At 45.6% G+C, this 20,004-nt stretch overlaps 1 protein-coding gene across 1 annotated transcript in view; it reads right to left on the minus strand.

Moving 5' to 3' along the window:
• Positions 1–12,876, minus strand: part of tlcd2 (TLC domain containing 2) — a 69,090-nt gene extending 56,214 nt beyond the window's left edge. The window contains exons 1-2 of the mRNA XM_085965053.1: positions 12,073–12,876; positions 11,708–11,790 (exon numbers count right to left, since the gene is read on the minus strand). Of these exons, the coding sequence (XP_085821179.1) occupies positions 11,708–11,790; positions 12,073–12,251 (262 nt within the window). The 5' untranslated portion in view covers positions 12,252–12,876. The remainder of the gene's footprint in view (positions 1–11,707; positions 11,791–12,072) is intronic.
• Between the last annotated feature and the right edge of the window lie 7,128 nt (positions 12,877–20,004).

The raw sequence follows: 20,004 nt of genomic DNA on the forward strand, positions 1-20,004 counted from the left end.
CAGTGCTGGGTCCCCAACTCTTTACAATCTATATTAACGATTTGGAGGAGGGGACCGAGTGTAACATATCAAAGTTTGCAGATGATACAAAGATGGGACGGAAAGTAGTGAGTGACGAGGACATAAAAAACCTGCAAAGGGACATAGACAGGCTAAGTAAGTGGGCAGAGATTTGGCAGATGGAATACAATACTGGAAAGTGTGAGGTTATGCACTTTGGCAGGAAAAATCATAGAGCAAGTTATTATCTTAATGGCAAGAAACTGGAAAGTACTGCAGTACAAAGGGATCTGGGGGTCCTGGTGCACGAAACTCAAAAAGTTAGTATGCAGGTGCAGCAAGTGATCAAGAAGGCCAATGGAATGTTGGCTTTTATTGCTAGGGGGATGGAATATAAAAACAGGGAGGTATTGTTGCAGTTGTACAAGGTATTGGTGAGACCGCACCTGGAATACTGCATACAGTTTTGGTGTCCATACTTAAAAGACATACTTGCTCTCGAGTCAGTACAAAGAAGGTTCACTCGGTTAATCCCGGGGATGAGGGGGTGGTCATATGAGGAGAGGTTGAGTAGATTGGGACTCTACTCATTGGAGTTCAGAAGAATGAGAGGCGATCTTATTGAAACATATAAGATTGTGAAGGGGCTTGATTGGGTGGATGCGGTGAGGATGTTCCCAATGATGGGTGAAACTAGAACTAGGGGGCATAATCTTAAAATAAGGGGCTGCTCTTTCAAAACTGAGATGAGGAGAAACTTCTTCACTCAGAGGGTGGTAGGTTTGTGGAATTTGCTGCCCCAGAAAGCTGTGGAAGTTACATCATTAAATAAATTTAAAACAGAAATAGATAGTTTCATGGAAGTAAAGGGAATTAAGGGTTACGGGGAGCAGGCAGGAAATTGGGCATGAGTCTAGGTTCGGAATGGTCATGGCCCTGTGGGTAGTGGAGTGCGCCCAGGGGCCGTGTAGCCTGGTTCTGCTCCTACTGTGTTCTAATTCTGTGTTAGATTTCAGGAGATGGTTTTATTCCTGTTCCTGGCTGGGGTGGAGATCGCCTTTACAGAAGGTAAGTACTGTAGAAAATATAGGGACAGGGTGATCTCCTGGAAGAATTTCGATCGCCTAGATGGGTCGGAGAGGAATTTCCCAGATTTTTTTCTCCGAAATTGGCCATTGGGTCTTTATCTGGTTTTTCGCCTCTCCCGGGAGATCACATGGGTTCGGGTGGATGGAGAGTGATAGAAGATTTGAGGTTAGGATCAGATCAGCCATGATCTTATTGAATGGTGGAGCAGGCTCGAGGGGCCGATTGGCCGACTCCTGCTCCTATTTCTTATGTTCTTATGATGGAAAAGTAAGTACAAATCACTTGTCTCGTACTTCTAGATTTAATTTAGTTTGACTCCAAATTTCAAAATGTCACATTCTGGCCATTCAGGGAAGGCACTGAGCAAATGAAAGTTGCTGCCCTTGCTATACAACAACTTGCATTTATATAGTGCCTTTAAGGTAGAAATGTGCTTCACAAAAGCATAACAGTACAAAAATGGACATCAAGGTCAAAGGAGGAGATATTAGGAGGTGCAACTAAAAACTTGGTCAGAGAGGTAGGTTTTAAGTAGCATCTTAAAGGATGGAGGGAGAGGCAAAGTGGTTTAGGAAAGGAATTCCAGAGCAAGGGACCGAGATGGCCGAAGGCACGGCTACCAATGGTGGGGCGAAAGAAGTGGGGGATTCACAAGAGGTCAGTGTAGGAGGAACGCAGGTTGTGGGGCTGCAAGAGGTTACAGAGATAGGGAGGGGACGAGGCCATTAAGGGATTAAGCCTTGGGATGTTTTACTACATCAAAGGTGCTATATAAATGCAAGTTGTTGTTGTTTAAGCAGGAGGATGAGATTTTTTTCAATTTGAGGTTTTGGGGGACAGGGAGCCAATGTAGGTCAGCAACACAGGACTGATGGGTGAGCGGGACTTGGTGTAGGATTATACTTCAGGTTCTTCCACCTTAAGGGTGACAGTGAATACAACAAAACTCTGCAGCCTGGCCAATGCAGTGCAAAATCAAAAAAAAGTACTGTAGGCAAAGTAGCAGCTATTCTATTAATGTGGATGGAAAAGCGAGTACAAATCACTCCTTTCACACTTCTGGATTTGACTTGGTTTGCCACCAGATTCGCCAGACACATTACATCTGTTGACTATTTCATGATTAATCATTGGCTTTCTGTAAACTGTGAAGTAATGTTGAGACTGATAACTGATGATGTAATTGCTTTCCCATCTCTGGGCAATGGTCTTGGTGAAACTCACAAACCTATTTAGTGGGTGCTGATGCTAGCATTAAACAACATCAGTTCAAAAACTGCAATCTCTTCTGGGGTTAAGAGGGGGACATACTGGTTGTGGTGAGAGCAGCTAGAGTAGATGCTGCAACAGGCACAATTTACTGCATCTAACTTGACATGGCAAAAGCAATGGGGCACATTGAACAAGTTTACCCTTATTACACGAACAATAGGCAAACCAAAAGAGAAAAAGAAGAGAGTCTTGCAGTTCCGTCCTCCCATCTGGTCGAGACTGACTTTAGTAGAAACCTGGGAGTAAATCGCTTGCCTGGTGAACGACACAGGAAGAAAACAAATTACAAAGTGAGAAAGGAGGAAGAGATTTACAAGCACAGTCTAGTGACAATAAAGCCATTTACAATCAGAGGTCATGGCAAATTAAATGGGGAGATCAAGATTGTATTCCACACACAAGTACTGAAGGTTCTTTTCCACTGTAAGACATGAACACCAGTTCAAAAAGAGGTTAGGAGTTCTATAGGACAGGGGTTCTCAACTACGGGTCCATGGCCCCCTAGGGTTCCTCGAGAAGGTTTCAAGGGGTCCGCCAAAAATAACCAATAGAAACTCTGGTTTCCGTCGTCTCAATCTGCTACCCTCCTGACCAATAATCTTTGCCTAACTCACACTTTTGGGTTAGATGTGGCCAATCTGGTTGTTCGGTTCACTTAGCACAACCTCTCTCAATGCAGCACTCCCTCAGTACTGCGCTGGAGATTATGCGATCAATCGTCTAGTCACATTATGTAAGTAAAACAAAAATATATATGTTTAATCGTACAGCTAAATTTGTACAAAAAAAAATACTTGTGTTGTGTTACAGGGGGTCCATGAAATTTTTGTAACACGGGAGGGGAAGGGCCTCAGAAGCAAAATGGCTGAGAACCCTTGCGAAAGGAAACCTTTGCTAGCAGAGGAGAGTTGACACTACAGGGCCAGAATGCCTTCATTATTACCAATACTCAGCTTTCTGAGAACAAATTAAATAAAAGTTTGGCCTACTTATTTAAATAGGCCCATGCACAAGCAGCTACAACTCAAAATGTTGAAATAAATTCCAACTACAGTACAAATAATGGAGCGGGCAGGAAATGGAGCATCAAGTATGTTTCATATCAATGACTAACATCAGGGATGCCCTACTATAGATGCATAATTTAACCACATTAACAAGTTCCAGGCATTTATTAAGAGTGCGCAGTCAAGCTCTAGTTGCTAGTTCCAGATTAGTGATTTTTGTAAAGAATATCTTTCCAGTGTATTTACCCTACATAGAATTCTAATGATAGAAATGTTACGCTTTGTGGTACAACCCTCATTTCCTGAAATAGTCAACATAAGGAATGGCGCTAACAGCTTCCAGCCCCTTTGCTCTAACTGCCATATACTGATACAAGTAATGATCTTGTCACTTTTGCCAAAAAGATGAATACAATTTTAACAGAGGCTGTTAAGAGCTGCTGTTACTTCAATACTTGGAAATTTCAAAATCAGTCACAAGATTTCACTTCATTATATAATAATTATTGTTAAAAGGTTTTCCAATGCATGAAAACATTTTGATTGGTGAGTTCAAGGTCTTGTCTTCCCCTAAATTATTTTTTTCTATTTATGGCTCTTTCCAGTCCCCTACAACCATCCTTTCTTGCTTAGAGAGGACAAGAAAATTCTTTGCTCCTCCAATTCTGGCATCTTGTGCAACCCCAGCTTCCTCTGTCCCACCATTGCTGGCCCCGCCATCAGCCGTCCGGGCCCTGTGCGCTGAAACACCCTCCCTAAACACCTCCGCCTCCCTCCTCCTTCAAGACCCTCCTTAAAACCCACCTCTTCTACCAAGATTTTGGTCACCCCTCTTTCTTTGTCTTGCATTTTTTTTGTGTCTGATTACGCTTCTATGACGCACCTTGAGATGTTTTGCTATATTAAAGGGCAATATAAATGCAAGATGTTGTTGTTGTTTCCTTTATTCAGCCTCTTGTCATTGGGATAATACTGCACAATTTTTTTTAAATGCATCAATTGGAGCCTTGAGCTCTGTGACATCCCGTCTACACTGTCGAGCCAATTTTCTGAATGCATGCTCCCAGTGCAGGGCATCACCCACAGGACTGCATAATCGGGCGATCGCGAGCTGACTCCCCAGTATTTTCGGTTTTAGTGGATGGAGAATCATGGAAGATAAAATGGGGGGGGGGGAGGAATGGCAGTTTGATTATCACTTGAAAACAATTTGGGCACAAATTCACCTTGGGCAGTAATTCACCTTGGGCAGAAGCACAAAATGGGCGATCGTGAATTGGCAGCCTGCTTTGCACTAGGCTCGATTTTCTATTTCATTCACATGGAGAAGAAAATCATGCGGAGTGTAAAACAGGCTGCCGATTCGATATCGCCTGTTTCACACTATTGCCCACTATAAATTTCTACCACATTAGTTAGAATATATTCCCCAACAGTGTATGGGGAGTCAGAGATCTAATGTTGTCGCTAAATTTATCCACTAGGCAGCATGTACTCTACTCGTCACGGATTTCTTGAATGCTCTGCTTTTCAGATGAGATGTTAAAACCCAGGCCCCATCTGCCTACTCAGGTGGATGTAAAAGGTCCCAAGGCACTACATAAGAACATAAGGGGCCAGAAATTCAGATCGGGGGCTTGCCGCGCGTGCAAGCCCCTGATGTGCACTTACCCGACGCGCTGGCCGTTGACCTCCAGGGACGCCTGGAATTCGATTTTGAAAAAGAAGAATCCTGGGCAGCGTATGACGTCACGCCGCCCAGGAGTGCAGCCAGCGCGAAGCCTGTAGCGCGCTGTGCAACTGAGACACGCCCCTTGAGGTCTCAGTTTAACAGGACACGCCCCCAATGTTTCTGCCAAGCTGCTAAGCATTTTTACATGCAAAGCAGCAGTTTAAATAGGTTTTTGGAAGTTTTTTGAAGATTTTGGTAACTTTTATAAACTTTTAAAAACGTTTACATTATTTTGAAGAATCTGAAGTAGTTTTAAACAGAATTAAAGCAATTTAAAGACTTTTAAAAGCCCTAAAAGAATTTTTTAAATTCCATTTATTTATTTAGCAATGTCGTCGTCATACGTGTCTTCACACTGTTCCCTTTGGGGAACTGTATGAAGTGGCGGAAGGATTTATGGCCATGATTAACGCTCATTCCGTGACCGTAACCATCTTTGAACCAGCCATTAGAGCGGTTAGTCCTATGGCGGGAGATTTTACGGGCTCCCACAAGCTATACAAGGAGGGGGGGCCACCCACACCCACGGACACAAATATCCCACTGGGTGCCAACCCAGAATTTAGAGCCGGAGCTCCGACTCCACTTGCCGGGACTGTCTGGAGCGGGGTTTGAAACCCTACCCTGATCTGGCCCAGCGGCGGGGATCCTACCACTATGCCAAAGGCCCAATCCGATTAGCAAAGTGAAATGGCTGGAATGAGCACAATTCACGGCATTAAAAGAACTCACAATTGAACTGATGATGACCTCAGCAATCTCCTCAAGGAGGTGGAGGCGCAGCGCCTGCTCATCATTGGTAATGAGAAGTCAAAGGCGCCGCAAAAAGGGCAGATGATAGCTTGGTCTTTCAAGTGGCAGCATAGGGCTCCAGTCACGGGGAGGGAAAAGGCGCAGGAAACGTATGGGTGTCACCTTTTGTGCGGAGTGGGCCTTTTGCGTAGCAGTAAGCATCCCTGCCGCTGGGCCAGAAGGAGTAGGGTTTCGAACCCCACTCCAGACAGTCCCGGCAAGTGGAGTCGGAGCTCCAACTATAAATTCTGGGTGGACATCCAGCGGGATACTTGCGTCCGTGGGTGTGGGTGGTCCCCCCCCTCAGATGGGTTGTGGGAGCCCGTAAAACCCTCACGCCATAGGACTAACCACCCTAATGGCTGGTTCAAAGATGGTTACGGTCACGGAATGAGCGTTAATCACGGCCATAAATCCTTCCACCACTTCATACAGTTCCCAAAAGGGAACAGTGTGAGGATACGTACGACGATGACCTCTTGCGCAATGCACCTCCTTGGACCCTCAGTCGCAGATGCGAGGGGGCAAATCGTGCAATTGTTAAATTTTTCATTTTATTGACATGTAAAATGTTGGCCCAGTAATTCCCTTCCAAACCCGCGAGTACGGTCGGGGTACTTACGCGTCTGGCCGGAGGAAATGCCGGTTTTCAGCATGCACAGTGCATGTGGGGAAAACCGGCATTTCCTGTCCTCTGAACGAAGGGGTTCAGAGGCAGATCGCGTGCGACTGCACAGGCAGCGCGTGCGCAGTAAAATTCGCCGCTTTCATTCATGCTTTCAGTGAGGTCAAGTCCTTACAACTTACACATGAAAAAAGCATGGGTACAGTTGCTCCAGAGGCTGCGGAGGAAGATATTTCTTATCGTGGAGCTTCTGAAAGTATGTATGTCTGTATATATTCCTTTGCGTGTTATGTATATATTCCTTTACTTATGTGTATGAATGTATTATTTAATTATGACTTTCAGAGAAAGTAACTTATTGGAAAATCATAATTAAAAACATACATTCATACACATAAGTAAAGGAATATAAAACATACATACATATACGTAAAGGAATATATGTGGACACACATACATAATTACTTATTACTGATGAAAAGTTTCTTTCGTAAAAGTGCTGGAAATGTTACATTACTCATTTTAGAACACTCATTTTCACATTCCATTCACACAGCCACAATTGCTCCTTCTACCTACCGTTCTGAAAACCCATTTAAAAAAAAAAATTTAAACTTTAAAACTTACTTAAAATTTCTTAAAATAACTTCCCTCCCTTTCCCAAACAAAAATATTGCCTTTCAGAAGCTCCACGATAAAATATATCTTCCTCCGCAGCCTTGGAACAACTTTACACATGCTTTTTTCAAGTGTAACTTGTAAGGACTTACCCTCACTGAATCCATGAATGAAATCGACGAAGTTCACTGCGCAAGCGCTGCCTGTGCAGTCGCACGCGCTGTGCCTCTGAACCCCTTCGTTCAGAGGACTGGAAATGCCGGCGTTCCCCGCATGCGCTGTGCATGCTGAACGCCGGCATTTCCACCGGCTAGATGCGTGAGTACCCAGACCGTACTCACGCATTTGGACCCGAATTTCTGGCCCAAGAAGTAGGAGCAGGAGTAGGCCATACGGCCCCTCGGGCCTGCTCCGCCATTCAATAGGATCATGGCTGATCCGAATCTAGACTCACGTCCACTTCCCTGCCCTCTCCCCGTAACCCCTAATTCCCTTATCTGCTAGGAAACTGTCTATCTCCATTTTAAATTTATTTAATGTTGCAGCTTCCACAGCTCTCTGGGGTAGCAAATTCCATAGATTTACTACCCTCTGAGTGAAGAAGTTTCTCCTCATCTCAGTTTTGAAAGGGCAGCCCCTTATTCTTAGATTATGCCCCCTAGTTCTAGTCTCACCCATCAGTGGAAACATCCTCCCCGCATCCACCCGATCAAGCCCCCTCACAATCTTATATGTTTCGATAAGATCGCCTCTCATTCTTCTGAACTCCAATGAGTAGAGTCCCAACCTACTCAACCTTTCCTCATACGTCAACCCCCTCATCTCCGGAATCAACCGAGTGAACCTTCTCTGAACCGCCTCGAGAGCAAGTATATCTTTTCTCAAATGTGGAAACCAAAACTGCACGCAGTATTCCAGGTGTGGCCTCACCAATACCCTGTATAACTGCAGCAAGACTTCCCTGTTTTTATACTCCATCCCCCTAGCAATAAAAGCCAAGATTCCATTGGCCTTCCTGATCACCTGCATACTAACTTTTTGTGTTTCATGCACCAGGACCCCCAGATCCCTTTGTACTGTAGCACTTTGCAGTTTCTCTCCATTTAGATAATAACTTGCTCTTTGATTTTTTCTGCCAAAGTGCATAACCTCACACTTTCCAACATTATATTGCATCTGCCAAATCTCTGCCCACTCACTTAGCCTGTCTATGTCCTTTTGCAGGTTTTATAGATTGTAAAGAGTTGGGGTCCCAGCACTGACCCCTGCGGAACACCACTAGTTACTGATTGCCAGCCCGAGAATGAACCATTTATCCCAACTCTTTGTTTTCTGTTAGATAGCCAATCTTCCACCCATGCCAGTATATTACCCCCAATCCCGTGATTTCTTATCTTGATCAGTAATCTTTTGTGTGGAACCTTGTCAAATGCTATTCTAGAAGAGCAGGGGAGTTCTCCCCAGTGTCCTGGCAATTATCGCTAAAACAAATTATCTGGTCATTAATCTCATTGCTGTGTGTGGGCACTAACTGTGCACAATTGGCTGCCGTGTTTCCTACATTAAAACAACAAATTGCATTTATATAGCACCTTTAATGTAGTAAAATGTCCGAAAGGGCTTCATAAGAGTGTTATCAAACATAATTTGACACTGAAAAGCTTGGTCAAAGAGGGAGGTTTTAAGGAGCATCTTAAAAGGAGGAGAGAGTGGTGGAGAGGCGGAGAGGTTTAGGGAGGGAATTCCAGAGCTTAGGATCTACATAGGGTCTAGGCAGCTGAACGCACGGCCAGCAATGTGGGAGTGTGCAAGAGGCCAGAATTGATGGAGCGCAGAGATCTCAGAGGGTTGTAGGGCTGGAGGAGGTTACAGAGATAAGGAGGGATGAGGCCATAGAGGGATTTGAAAACAAGGATGAGAATTCTTGTTTTCAATATTCACTACAAGCCCACTGACTCCCACAGCTACCTGGACTACACTTCCTCCCACCCCGCCTCCTGTAAGGACTCTATTCCATTCTCCCAGTTTCTCCGTCTCCGCCGTATCTGCTCCGACGATGCCACCTTCCACACCAGTGCTTCAGACATGTCTTCCTTTTTCCGCAACCGAGGATTCCCCTCTACCATGGTCAACACTGCCCTCGACTGTGTCAGTTCTATCTCCCGCACTTCTGCCCTCACCCCTGCCCCTCCCTCCCGGAACCACGATAGGGTTCCCCTTGTCCTCACCTTTCACCCCACCAGCCTCCACATTCAATGGATCATCCTCCGGCATTTCTGCTACCTCCAAAGTGATCCCACCACCAAACGTATCTTCCCCTCCCCTGTCAGCATTCCGTAGGGACCGCTCCCTCTGAGACACCCTGGTCCACTCCTCTATTACCCCAAACAGCCCTTCCCCTTGCACCTTCCCGTGCAAGCGGAGGAGATGTAACACCTGCCCCTATACCTCCCCCCTTCCCACTGTCCAGGGCCCCAAACACCCCTTCCAGGTGAAACAGCGATTTACTTGTACTTCTCGCAATCTAGTATACTGTATTCGCTGCTCACGGTGTGGTCTCCTCTACATTGGGGAGACCAAACGCAGATTGGGTGACCGCTCTGCGGAACACCTCCGTTCAGTCCGTAAGGGTGACCCCGAGCTTCCGGTCGCCTGTCACTTTAATTCACCGCTCCATTCCCACTCGGACCTCACCGTCCTTGGCCTCTTGTATTGTTCCACGGAAGCTCAACGTAAACTCGAGGAACAGCACCTCATCTTCCGATTAGGCACTCTGCAGCCTTCCGGACTCAATATCGAGTTCAACAATTTCAGATCATAACCTTGGCCCCTTTCACATTTTTACTTGTAATTTTTCCATTCTTTCCCCCCCCCCCCCCGCTTTCCTTTTGTTTCTTTCTCACACCTGGCAGCTATCTCTTGCCCTGCCAGTACACTTCACACCTAATCTCAGCCTATCACCATCTCGTCTAGCTTCGAACACCTTTTATTGTCTGTTTTACTTCTTTTGTTTCTTTCACTTCTTTTGTCCGATCGCAGCCCTGCCTTTGATCTATTTTCTTTTCTTTCCAGTTTTGAAGAAGGGTTCGACCCGAAACGTCAACTCAAATTTCTTTCCACGGATGTTGCCTGACCTGCTGAGTTTTTCCAGCATTTTCTGTTGTTATGAGAATTTTAAAATGGAGGTGTTGTCAGACCGGGAGCCAATGTTGCTCAGTGAGCACAGGGGTGATGGGTGAATGGGATTTGGTGTGAACTAGGATATGGGCAGCAGAGTTTTGGATAAGCTCAAGTTTGCGGAGGGTGCAAGGTGGGAGACCGGCCAGAGGTAATAAAGACATGGATGAGGATTTTGGCAGATGAGCTCAGGTGGGGCAGAGACGGGGGGATGTTACGGAGGTGGAAGTAGGCGGACTTGGTGATGGAGAGGATATGTAAAACAGACGCAATGAGATCCAGTTTCCATCCCCTTATCTCCATATACATACGGAATTAAGGCCTGGAATTTCCTTCCTGGGTGCAACCCAGAAGTTAGACCCAATAATGCGCACAATCCTGCGCCCATTCTGCTGATGTCAAGTTATGCTCAAATTTCCTGCGAATGTCATCAGAATACGTTCGAATGTAAAATGGGCGTCGACCAGCGTAAACAATCGCATCCAAGGGAAGTGCCAAACTCTCACCATATAATTCTTCTTTAAGAATAAAAATTAAAGTTTCAACTCATTTAACCACCATCCATGGACACTAGGCACACTATACTTAAGACCTGCAATTGGGGAAGCATCTCAATTTTTAATGTACTTGTGCCTCGGGGGGGCGGTGGGGGGGGGGGGAGCACAGCGCAGCGCAACCAGTGTCGGAGCAGAGAATGACTGACCGCAACTTCAGGATTTCCGTGTTAGGATGCGCATGCGCTACACTCTGAAGTTGCGGTTAGTTTCAAAGAGGCAATAACCGCGAACACTGTTCGTCCGTCGTTATTACCCACTGCAAATTCCGAGCCCATAGATAGTGGAGATTTGGGTGTATTGTACGAACGGGCGCAACTTACGCCCAAAGTTCCGTGATCTTTTAGGTTGCGTAATTGATTTGCGTGTGTCTGGGCGCAAATACACAGGAATTTCCAGCGTAAGTGGGAGTCAGCATGCAACAAGAGAATCATTCAGATACAAACACTGATGACTTGGTGTGTGACATGGGTGGCCAATCCTAACCACATTCTGGGAATTTTTGGAATTACTCAAATGTTCAATTAAAAAAGTGACCAGAACATTTTGATGCCGTGATACGATTCAGCTTCACGATCCCTTTTTAAAAATCGCAACCAAGAAATAAAAGATTTATATATTAAATGTTTTTATAACTTGGTGGCTGACAGTATACACATACATAAAGCGACACACTTGCCCCGTCCCAGACAACATGATCTGTCTGCTGCTTTCTTTTTTAAACTCAGTGTTGTGTAACTCGGTGTATAACAGCAAACACTTGGATTATATCACTGAAATAACTAGAGGAAGTCGCACAACAGTCTCTGCCCCTTCATTCCACACTTGTTTATGGACTTACCTATGGAAACCGATACGAGAGCGTGTGAGGAGGAAGAATAGGTAACGATCAGGTCCTCGGCCATCCGCGGGTGCAAATAAAAACTGCAAAGTGGAAAACAAGTTGGAAGTGACCACATTTTTTCTCTCTGCTGACTTAGGCTTTGCATTTAGCGAAAAAGTTGCACATTCTGAAAATTACAATGCGATTATCGGATGACCGATCATTTCAGTGCGATCTCCTTTAGACATTGATTTCCAAAACAAAAATGAAGTCACTGATCAAATCCTAAAGTAACAACGCATCAAGAAAACTGGACTAAACGTCAGGTGTTTTTTTTGTAATCTTTAAAAAAGACAGGTAGTTTGTAAGGCAGTGACACTCACCACAGAACGGCCCAGATCCCGGTCACCACACTGTGCACCATCGAGGTACAGATGTTTCTCCATTTCCACGTGTTCCTCAAGGCAGATTCTGGCACTGGGAGATAGTCCAGACCTCGACTCATCAGTTTGAAAGCCCCAAAAGAGACGCCTACAGTTAAAACTCCTGGATTCCACTCCATGGCACTTTAACTAAAAAAAAACCAGCCGCCCTGCCCCCAAAAAAACCCAACAAAGAATTTGTTGTTTTGGTTGAAGTTGCGTCCAGTGTGACAGCGGTGGAGACAACCCAGAGTGTTTGCAAATCTCAGATCTTATCTCCAGGGGTTAAAAAGGGCTCCAGATCTTATCTCCAGGGGTTAAAAGGGCTCTTAAAGCCCTGGGTAACTTGCTATCTACAATAACAACAGAAAATGCTGGAAAAACTCAGCAGGTCAGGCAACATCCGTGGACAGAAATTTGAGTTGACGTTTCGGGTCGAAACCCTTCTTCAAAACTGGAAAGAAAAGATGGATCGGAGGCAGGGCTGCGATCAGACAAAAGAAACAAAAGAAGTAAAAAAGAGACAATAAAAGGTGTTAGAAGCTAGACAAGATGGTAATAGGCTGAGATTAGGTGTAAAGTGTACTGGCAGGGCAAGGGATAGCTGCCAGGTGTGAGAGAGAAACAAAAGGAAAGGGGGGGGGTGGAAAAATTACAAGAAAAAATGAAATAGGGGCCGAGGTTATGATCTGAAATTGTTGAACTCGATATTGAGTCCGGAAGGCTGCAGGGTGCCTACAGCCCAGCCTTCAAAACACAGAACCCGCCCTCTGCATCACTCACACACTCGGCACTCACAGTCCGCAGACTGGGCGGGAGTTCGCCTCCTGGGAGTACCCGGACTGAAGATCGCGATTTATTCCACCCACCCTGAGCTGTGCAGGTCCTGCCCCAACACATGAACAAAAACAGCAAACTGTCACGAATTTGGGCCACTTTTCTGTCACCCGCGTGAAATGAATACCCCATATTTGAAGTGTGCTGGCATTATATGTAATATAATTGTGTGGCGCCGTCCTCTGAGGTGACAAAATAAAGCAAGTCGTTGACAGGGAATCGTTGTAGCCCGTGTTCGTGGCCAGGTATTTTTTTCACCCTCCTGCACCGCTCCCGTTGAAAGCACCAAGTGGATTTTCATTGTAAAATATTGCAGCCTTTGCCGATGGGGATCCTCCCCAATGTTTGAACCAAAAAAAACACCCGATCTCACCAGGATCCAATTGACACCTCGTTAGCGAGAAGTTCAACAGACTGGTGGACGAGCTAACTGTTGTGTGTTACACTGACACCTGCTGACAGCACGGAGTGAGTAAATTCACCGGTTCCATCAGACCCAAACTGCTCGTCCCTCTTAATTTATCTTGCAATTTTTAAGAATTTGAAAACCTATTCGTGGCAGATATGTGTCATTGCTTTTAAAATGTAAAGGCTGCTAACACTATCGGTTGGAGGAATATCCTGCCGAACCATGGAGGACTGATCCTGAATTCCTGGCTCCACACCGAGCAGAGGCTAGGCTTCCAGGGCATCGTTGATGGCACCTATCTCACCATCAGGGCTCCACACATCAACCTCCATACATCTACAAAACTAGGTTTCATGCTACAGCTCAGCCCGTAGTTAGATTTTACATCTTCCTGCACCCATTCCCATTTAAAGCATTGCCATTGTGAAAAAAACCCTCTAGTTGGATGTATTAAGAACTAAGAAATAGGAGCCGGAATAGGCCACTTGGCCCCTTGAGCTTGCTCCACCATTCAATAAGATCATGGCTGATCTTGGGCTCAAAGCCACTTCCCAGCCCGCTCCCCATAACCCTTCACTCCCTTATTTTGGAGGTTTGACCACAAGACATTTGCTGATATGACATTTGAAATGCGGAGTAAGGAGAGTTGAGAGACCAAACCCTTACGACCGAGAGTGCCTGAAGATCACTGAGGTTAAGAACATAAGAAATAGGAGCAGGAGTAGGCCAATCGGCCCCTCGAGCCTGCTCCGCCATTCAATAAGATCATGGCTGATCTGATCCTAACCGCCAATCCACTATCACAGAACCATCTCCTGAATCTAACAGAATTAGACACACGAAATAGGAGCAGGATCAGGCTACACGCTACAGGCTACAAAAGGTTCAAGAATAAAAGGAAGAAAGACTTTAATTTAAACAGCGCCTTTCACGGCCACTGGATGTCCTGTTCTAAAAGTACTATTCTGTCCCAGTAGTAAATATCAGCAGTTTGTCAGAGCAAATCCCCTAACCTAGAGTTTGAGCAGACAGGACCAACATTCCATTGCTACATTGAGGTTTTACTGCACGATATCCTGTCTCGTTCCAGTCGAATAGGATAGCATCAGAACAATTACAAACACTCCCAACTCCCCTAAAACGAGGGCATCGTTAATCAAAAAAACAGATGGCCTGTTCAAACTTTTTCTTCTTTCGTATGGTGGTAGCAAATCAAATGTCAATATTTGAGTCAGATATCCGGGCCAAAGCTTCTGGTGTAACAGCGTGGATATCTTGTAGGCTGCCTGCGAGTTTCCTCTGAGGGCAGTGCTCAATGATGTGCTCCAGGGTCTGATCAGGAGCTCCACAGTCGCATGATGGGGATGCTTTAATCTTCCATCTATGGAGAAGGTGGCAGCATCTACCATGACCGGTTCTGAGGCGGTTGATTGTTGTCCACTGTTTGCGAGGAAGGTTTGATCCTTCAGGTTGTACTGTGGGGTCCTCCATAAGGAATCTATTCCATATGTCACAGTTCTTCCAAGCATTTCGCCATCAGTCATCAAAGCTGAGGGGAGATCGCTGAAGGGCTTCGGCGACGGTCCAAAATAGCCTTCTAGATTTGAGGCGGGTTGGTGGTAGGTTGTTCAAGTGGGCCTGGATCGGCCTGTCTTTGCTGGTGTAGTGGCTGTATTCTCTGGAGACTGCATATTCGCGGCATAGGTGTAGTGGTGTGATGTTTGCAAGCACGGGCAGCCAAGGTGTTGGTGTTGATAAAAGTGTACCGGTGATAATTCTCATAGTAGAGTTCAGCTGGACATCAACGGATTTGACACGTGGACTTGATGGCCATGCCGGAGAGCAGTACTCCGCTGTAGAGCACACCAGGGCGAGTACGGAGGGTTTGAGTGTCTGCTCCCCATGTGGATCCGGCCAGTTTCTGGATCAAGTTGACCCGACTCTTTAGTTTCTTCCCAAGGTTCTGAAGATGTTGTCTATATGGCAGGGTGCGATCAAGCGTGACTCCTAAATAGGAGTTTTTTTTGGCATGGTTTACCTCTGCACCGCAAAAGGAGACTTTCAAAGCTTGGTTTGCTTGATGGGTGTTGAGGTGGAATGTCGAGGTGACGGTCGTTTGCGGGTTTGAAAGAATTCACCATCGGCCGAAGTAGGCCTCCATCCTCTAAAACTACTTGATAGTAATTTAAGATGTAATTTGGAAATTTAGCCCAATTAAACAATCAATGTACTTAAATTGTGTTGGACTCATCAGTTTGATTACTTTTCCTCTCTGTATGTTTACTGCTGTACCTTTGACCCCAGTCCTGAGCAGCACCTGTGAATACAAAGAATTTACAGCACAGAAGGACGCTTCAAGGGGATATAGACAGGCTAAATGAGTGGGCAAGAACATGGCAAATGGAATATAATGTGGGGAAATGTGAAGTTATCCACTTTGGTAGGAAAAATAGAAAAGCAGAGTATTTTTTAAATGGAGAGAGATTGGGAAATGTTGGTGTTCAGAGGGACCTGGGTGTCCTTGTACACGAATCACTGAAAGTTAACATGCAGGTACAGCAAGCAATTAGGAAAACAAATGGTATGTTGGGCTTTATTACAAGAGGATTTGAGTATAAGAGTAAGGATGTCTTACTGCAATTATATAGGGTCCTGGTGAGACCACACCTGGAGTATTGTGTACAGTTTTGGTCTCCTTACCTAAGGAAGGATATACTTGCCATAGAGGGAGTGCAACGAAGGTTCACCAGACTGGTTCCTGGGATGGGGGGATTGTCCTATGAGGACAGATTGAGTAGACTAGGCCTATATTCTCTAGAGTTTAGAAGAATGAGAGGTGATCTCATTGAAACATACAACATTCTTACAGGGCTTGACAGGGTAGATGCAGGGACGATGTTTCCCCTGGCTGGGGTCTAGAACCAGGGGTCACAGTCTCAGAATAAGGGGTCGGCCATTTAGGACTGCGATGAGAAGAAATTTCTTCACTCAGAGGGTGGTGAATCTTTGGAATTCTCTACCCCAGAGGGCTGTGGAGGCTCAGTCGTTGAGTATATTCAAGACAGAGATCGATAAATTTTTGAATATTGAGGGAATCAAGGGATATGGGGATAGTGCAGGAAAGTGGAGTTGAGGTAGAAGATTAGCCGTGATCTTATTGAGTGGTGGAGCAGGCTCGAGGGGCCGAATGGCCGACTCCTGCTCCTATTTCTTATGCTCTTATCCACAAATCCACTTATCCACTGAGTTCCACATTCTCACTATTCTCTGAGTAAAGAAGTTTTTCCTAAATTCCTTTTTGAATTTATTAGTGACTATTTTATATTTATGGCCCCTAGTTTTGGTCTCCCCACAAAAAGAAAGAAAGACTTGCATTGATATAGCGCCTTTCATGACCACCGGACGTCCCAAAGTGCTTTACAGCCAATGAAGTACTTTTGAAGTGTGGTCGCTGTTGTAATGTAGGAAACGCAGCAGCCAATTTGCACACAGCAAGCTCCCACAAACAGCAATGTGATAATGACCAGATAATCTGTTTTTAATGATGTTGGTTGAGGGATAAATATTGGCCCCAGGACACCGGGGAGAACTCCCCTGCTCTTCTTCGTAATAGTGCCATGGGATCTTTTATGTCCACCTGAGAGAGCAGACGGGGCCTCGGTTTAATGTCTCATCTGAAAGACGGCACCTCCGACAGTGCAGCACTCCCTCAGCACTGCAGTGGAGTGTCAGCCTAGATTTTTGTGCTCAAGTCTCTGGAGTGGGATTTGAACCCACAACCTTCTGACTCAGAGGCGACCAACTTAGCCACGGCTGACACACACAAGTGGAAATATTTTCTCTATGTCTACTCTATCGAACCCCTTCATAATTTTAAAGATGTCTATCAGGTCACCTCTCAGTGATCTCTTTTCTAGAGAACAGAACCCCAGCCTGTTCTGTCTTTCCTGGTAATTGCACCCTCTCAGTTCTGGTATCATCATTGTAAATCTTTTTTTCACTTTCACCAGTGCTTCTATATCCTTTTTGTAATATGGAGACCAGAACTGCAGAGTACACTAAGTGTGATCTAACTAAGGTTCTATATATAATTTAACATAACTTCTCTGCTTTAAAATTCTATTCCTCTAGAAATGAACCCCATATGCTTTATTAACTGCTTTGTCAAAGTGCCCTGCCGCCTTCAGAGATTTGTGCACAAGCAGCCCCAGGCCTCTCGCTTCTTGCACCCCCTTGTACCATTTAGCCTGTATCGTCTCTCCTCAGTCTTGTATTGCCTCTCCTCATTCTTCCTACCAAAATGTATCACCTCACACTTTTCTGCGTTGAATTTCATCTGCCACGTGTCCGCCCATTCCACCAGCTGGGCTATGCCCTCTTGAAGTCTGTTACTGTCTTCCTCACTGCTTACTACACTTATGTGTCGGTCAGTGATGTCAGTCAATGCAGCCTTAACTGCTTTAGCTGGAAGTCTATTCCACATATTTACAATCTAGTGGCAGGAAATAAGTCCCTTCTAATCTCAGGTCCCAGAATTTCCTTGATATAAATCTGGTTGCGTTTGCACCTTTATTTAAAAAAAAAGTGTTACATCTGCCACCGGCCTCTAGAGGGTGATGTACAAAGGTTTTCTGGGTATGGCATTTCCCTATCCACTGGCGCAAGCAGTGGTGTAAAACCACAAGCCGCTGATCCAGCAGGAAACTTCTGTGCTGTCTTTTCATTGCACTGTTCCGTCTGTGCTATTCAGCAGAACACTGGGGGACAACAAAGTAAGGCAGGAACACCGTTTGGCTCTTTAATTTCTCTCTCAAATTACTTTACTGTATATGTTATCAATAATTGTATTACATGTGGACAGATGTATGAATATTCAAATGTCATCTGTGTCCACAGGGCAGCAGGGAATGGCACGAAGGCAGTGGTGAAGATTACACAACTTCACTCGTTTAGACCTCCAAGCCCTCCTGGGGCATTGAAGCCAGGACGAACAGAATCCTGGGTATGGGTGCCTCCAAGTCACTCAGAATTTACACTCATGCCACCTGGAGAGAGGTGACACTGGAACTGACTGCCATCTCTCTCAGCCCCTGGACTCTAGAAGAATACTGCAAGAAGTTCCACATCCTCAGCAGGGCAGGCAAGGTAGCACCAGCACACTCTTCACCCCCTTAAAGCAATACTTCCACAACTAACCCTTCTCAGTGCTCTCTGGTTAAGGGAGACTCTACCACCCAAGCCTGTGCTATAGCTACACAGCTCCCCTAACACACACCAAAACCTCTTACACCCCCATATTGATTCCTTCATCTCTCCCATTCCACTTGCCACAAACTTCTTAACTGCCAGCCTTACCCTCACTTACTTGTCACTTTGCAGGAGAAATTGGTGCATAACACCTGCCAAAGACAGGTCAACCAAGGGGGCTTCCCCACCTTATAACCCTCACTCCTTTGGAGACAAGGCCAGGTAGCTCGTGGGGAGGCATTCAGCTCTTGCCACGGGAGAGGCTGAGGCCAGCACCATCTTGCTGGCACCAGGTTACTGACTGAGCACCTGCATGTGAAGCACCACACAGCCAAAACGTTCCACCCCCTTCTGTGTCTCCTTAATCTTAAGCGGCTATTGCCTTCCACCTTCCTTTGCTGAAAATCCACTACAGCAATGGCACAGGAGGAGGAAGATAATGGTGACAAGGATGATGAGGACCAAGCTACTCATGAGTTGCTTCTACAGGCTACCACTGTCTCTCAGGACAGCAGCACATGACAGATCTCCAGCTGTCCCCCTCCAAGCACAATGCCAGTGGAATGTGGAACGTGAGACCAGGCTGCGAGGAGCACCCTCCATGCCAGAACAGGTACCTAGCGGGAATGCCATACCTGCTCCTGAGAACCCCTGATGTTGGATGGGGAAAGGTTGTGCTTGAGGTTCCAAAGATCCGCTGGCATTCTGTCCCTCTGAGCTGCAGTCAGAAGCAAGTGCATATGTCTAGAACGCAAAGCATTAAAAAAAAATGTTTCCACCTTCAGAGAACTTTAGTAAAAGATCTGCGGGCTCTTTCACATCTGTAAGGGTAAACCAGGAGAGATTCTTCTCCCCGAGATGGACCCTCTGATATAAAGAGTCGATGTCCGCCTTATTCCCAATTAATCACTCGGAGTCCGGAGGTTCGTTCAGTAAAGCAACTTTATTTACAAGTCGACAGGAAGACACTCATCCTGGGACGAATGTTCCCCGATCGCTGAAATTCTCCTGCCTTATATATAGGTTTTGTTCTGAGTTGTGGCTACTGTTTGCAATTAGGTGCATTACACGTATACATTTCTTTCATCTTTGGGTGCAAATTCTTGTGACCTGTGTGCATTGGTCTCAATACATTCCTCAGTTAGTGATTCACGGTTTGTGCACTTTGGCCACGTTACACCAGACATCCCCTCTGTTCACAACCATTCCTTATATGGTTGGAGATATGCCCTGTTCCTTAATCTCCTCATCTTAGCCCTTTTTTAACCCTTTCAACATCAATAACTTCTCATTTCTTGTAGCTGATCCTGACAGTTCCTGCAATTAGGTGTAACTTACCCCGAGTGCACAAGTGGGGCAAGACCAGGAAACTCACATTCACAGCGCGACTGACTAACAGG

The sequence above is a fragment of the Somniosus microcephalus genome, chromosome 22, assembly GCF_052327205.1.
Source record: "Somniosus microcephalus isolate GS21.2 chromosome 22, FLI_Smic_1.0, whole genome shotgun sequence".
Classification (NCBI taxonomy): domain Eukaryota; kingdom Metazoa; phylum Chordata; class Chondrichthyes; order Squaliformes; family Somniosidae; genus Somniosus; species Somniosus microcephalus.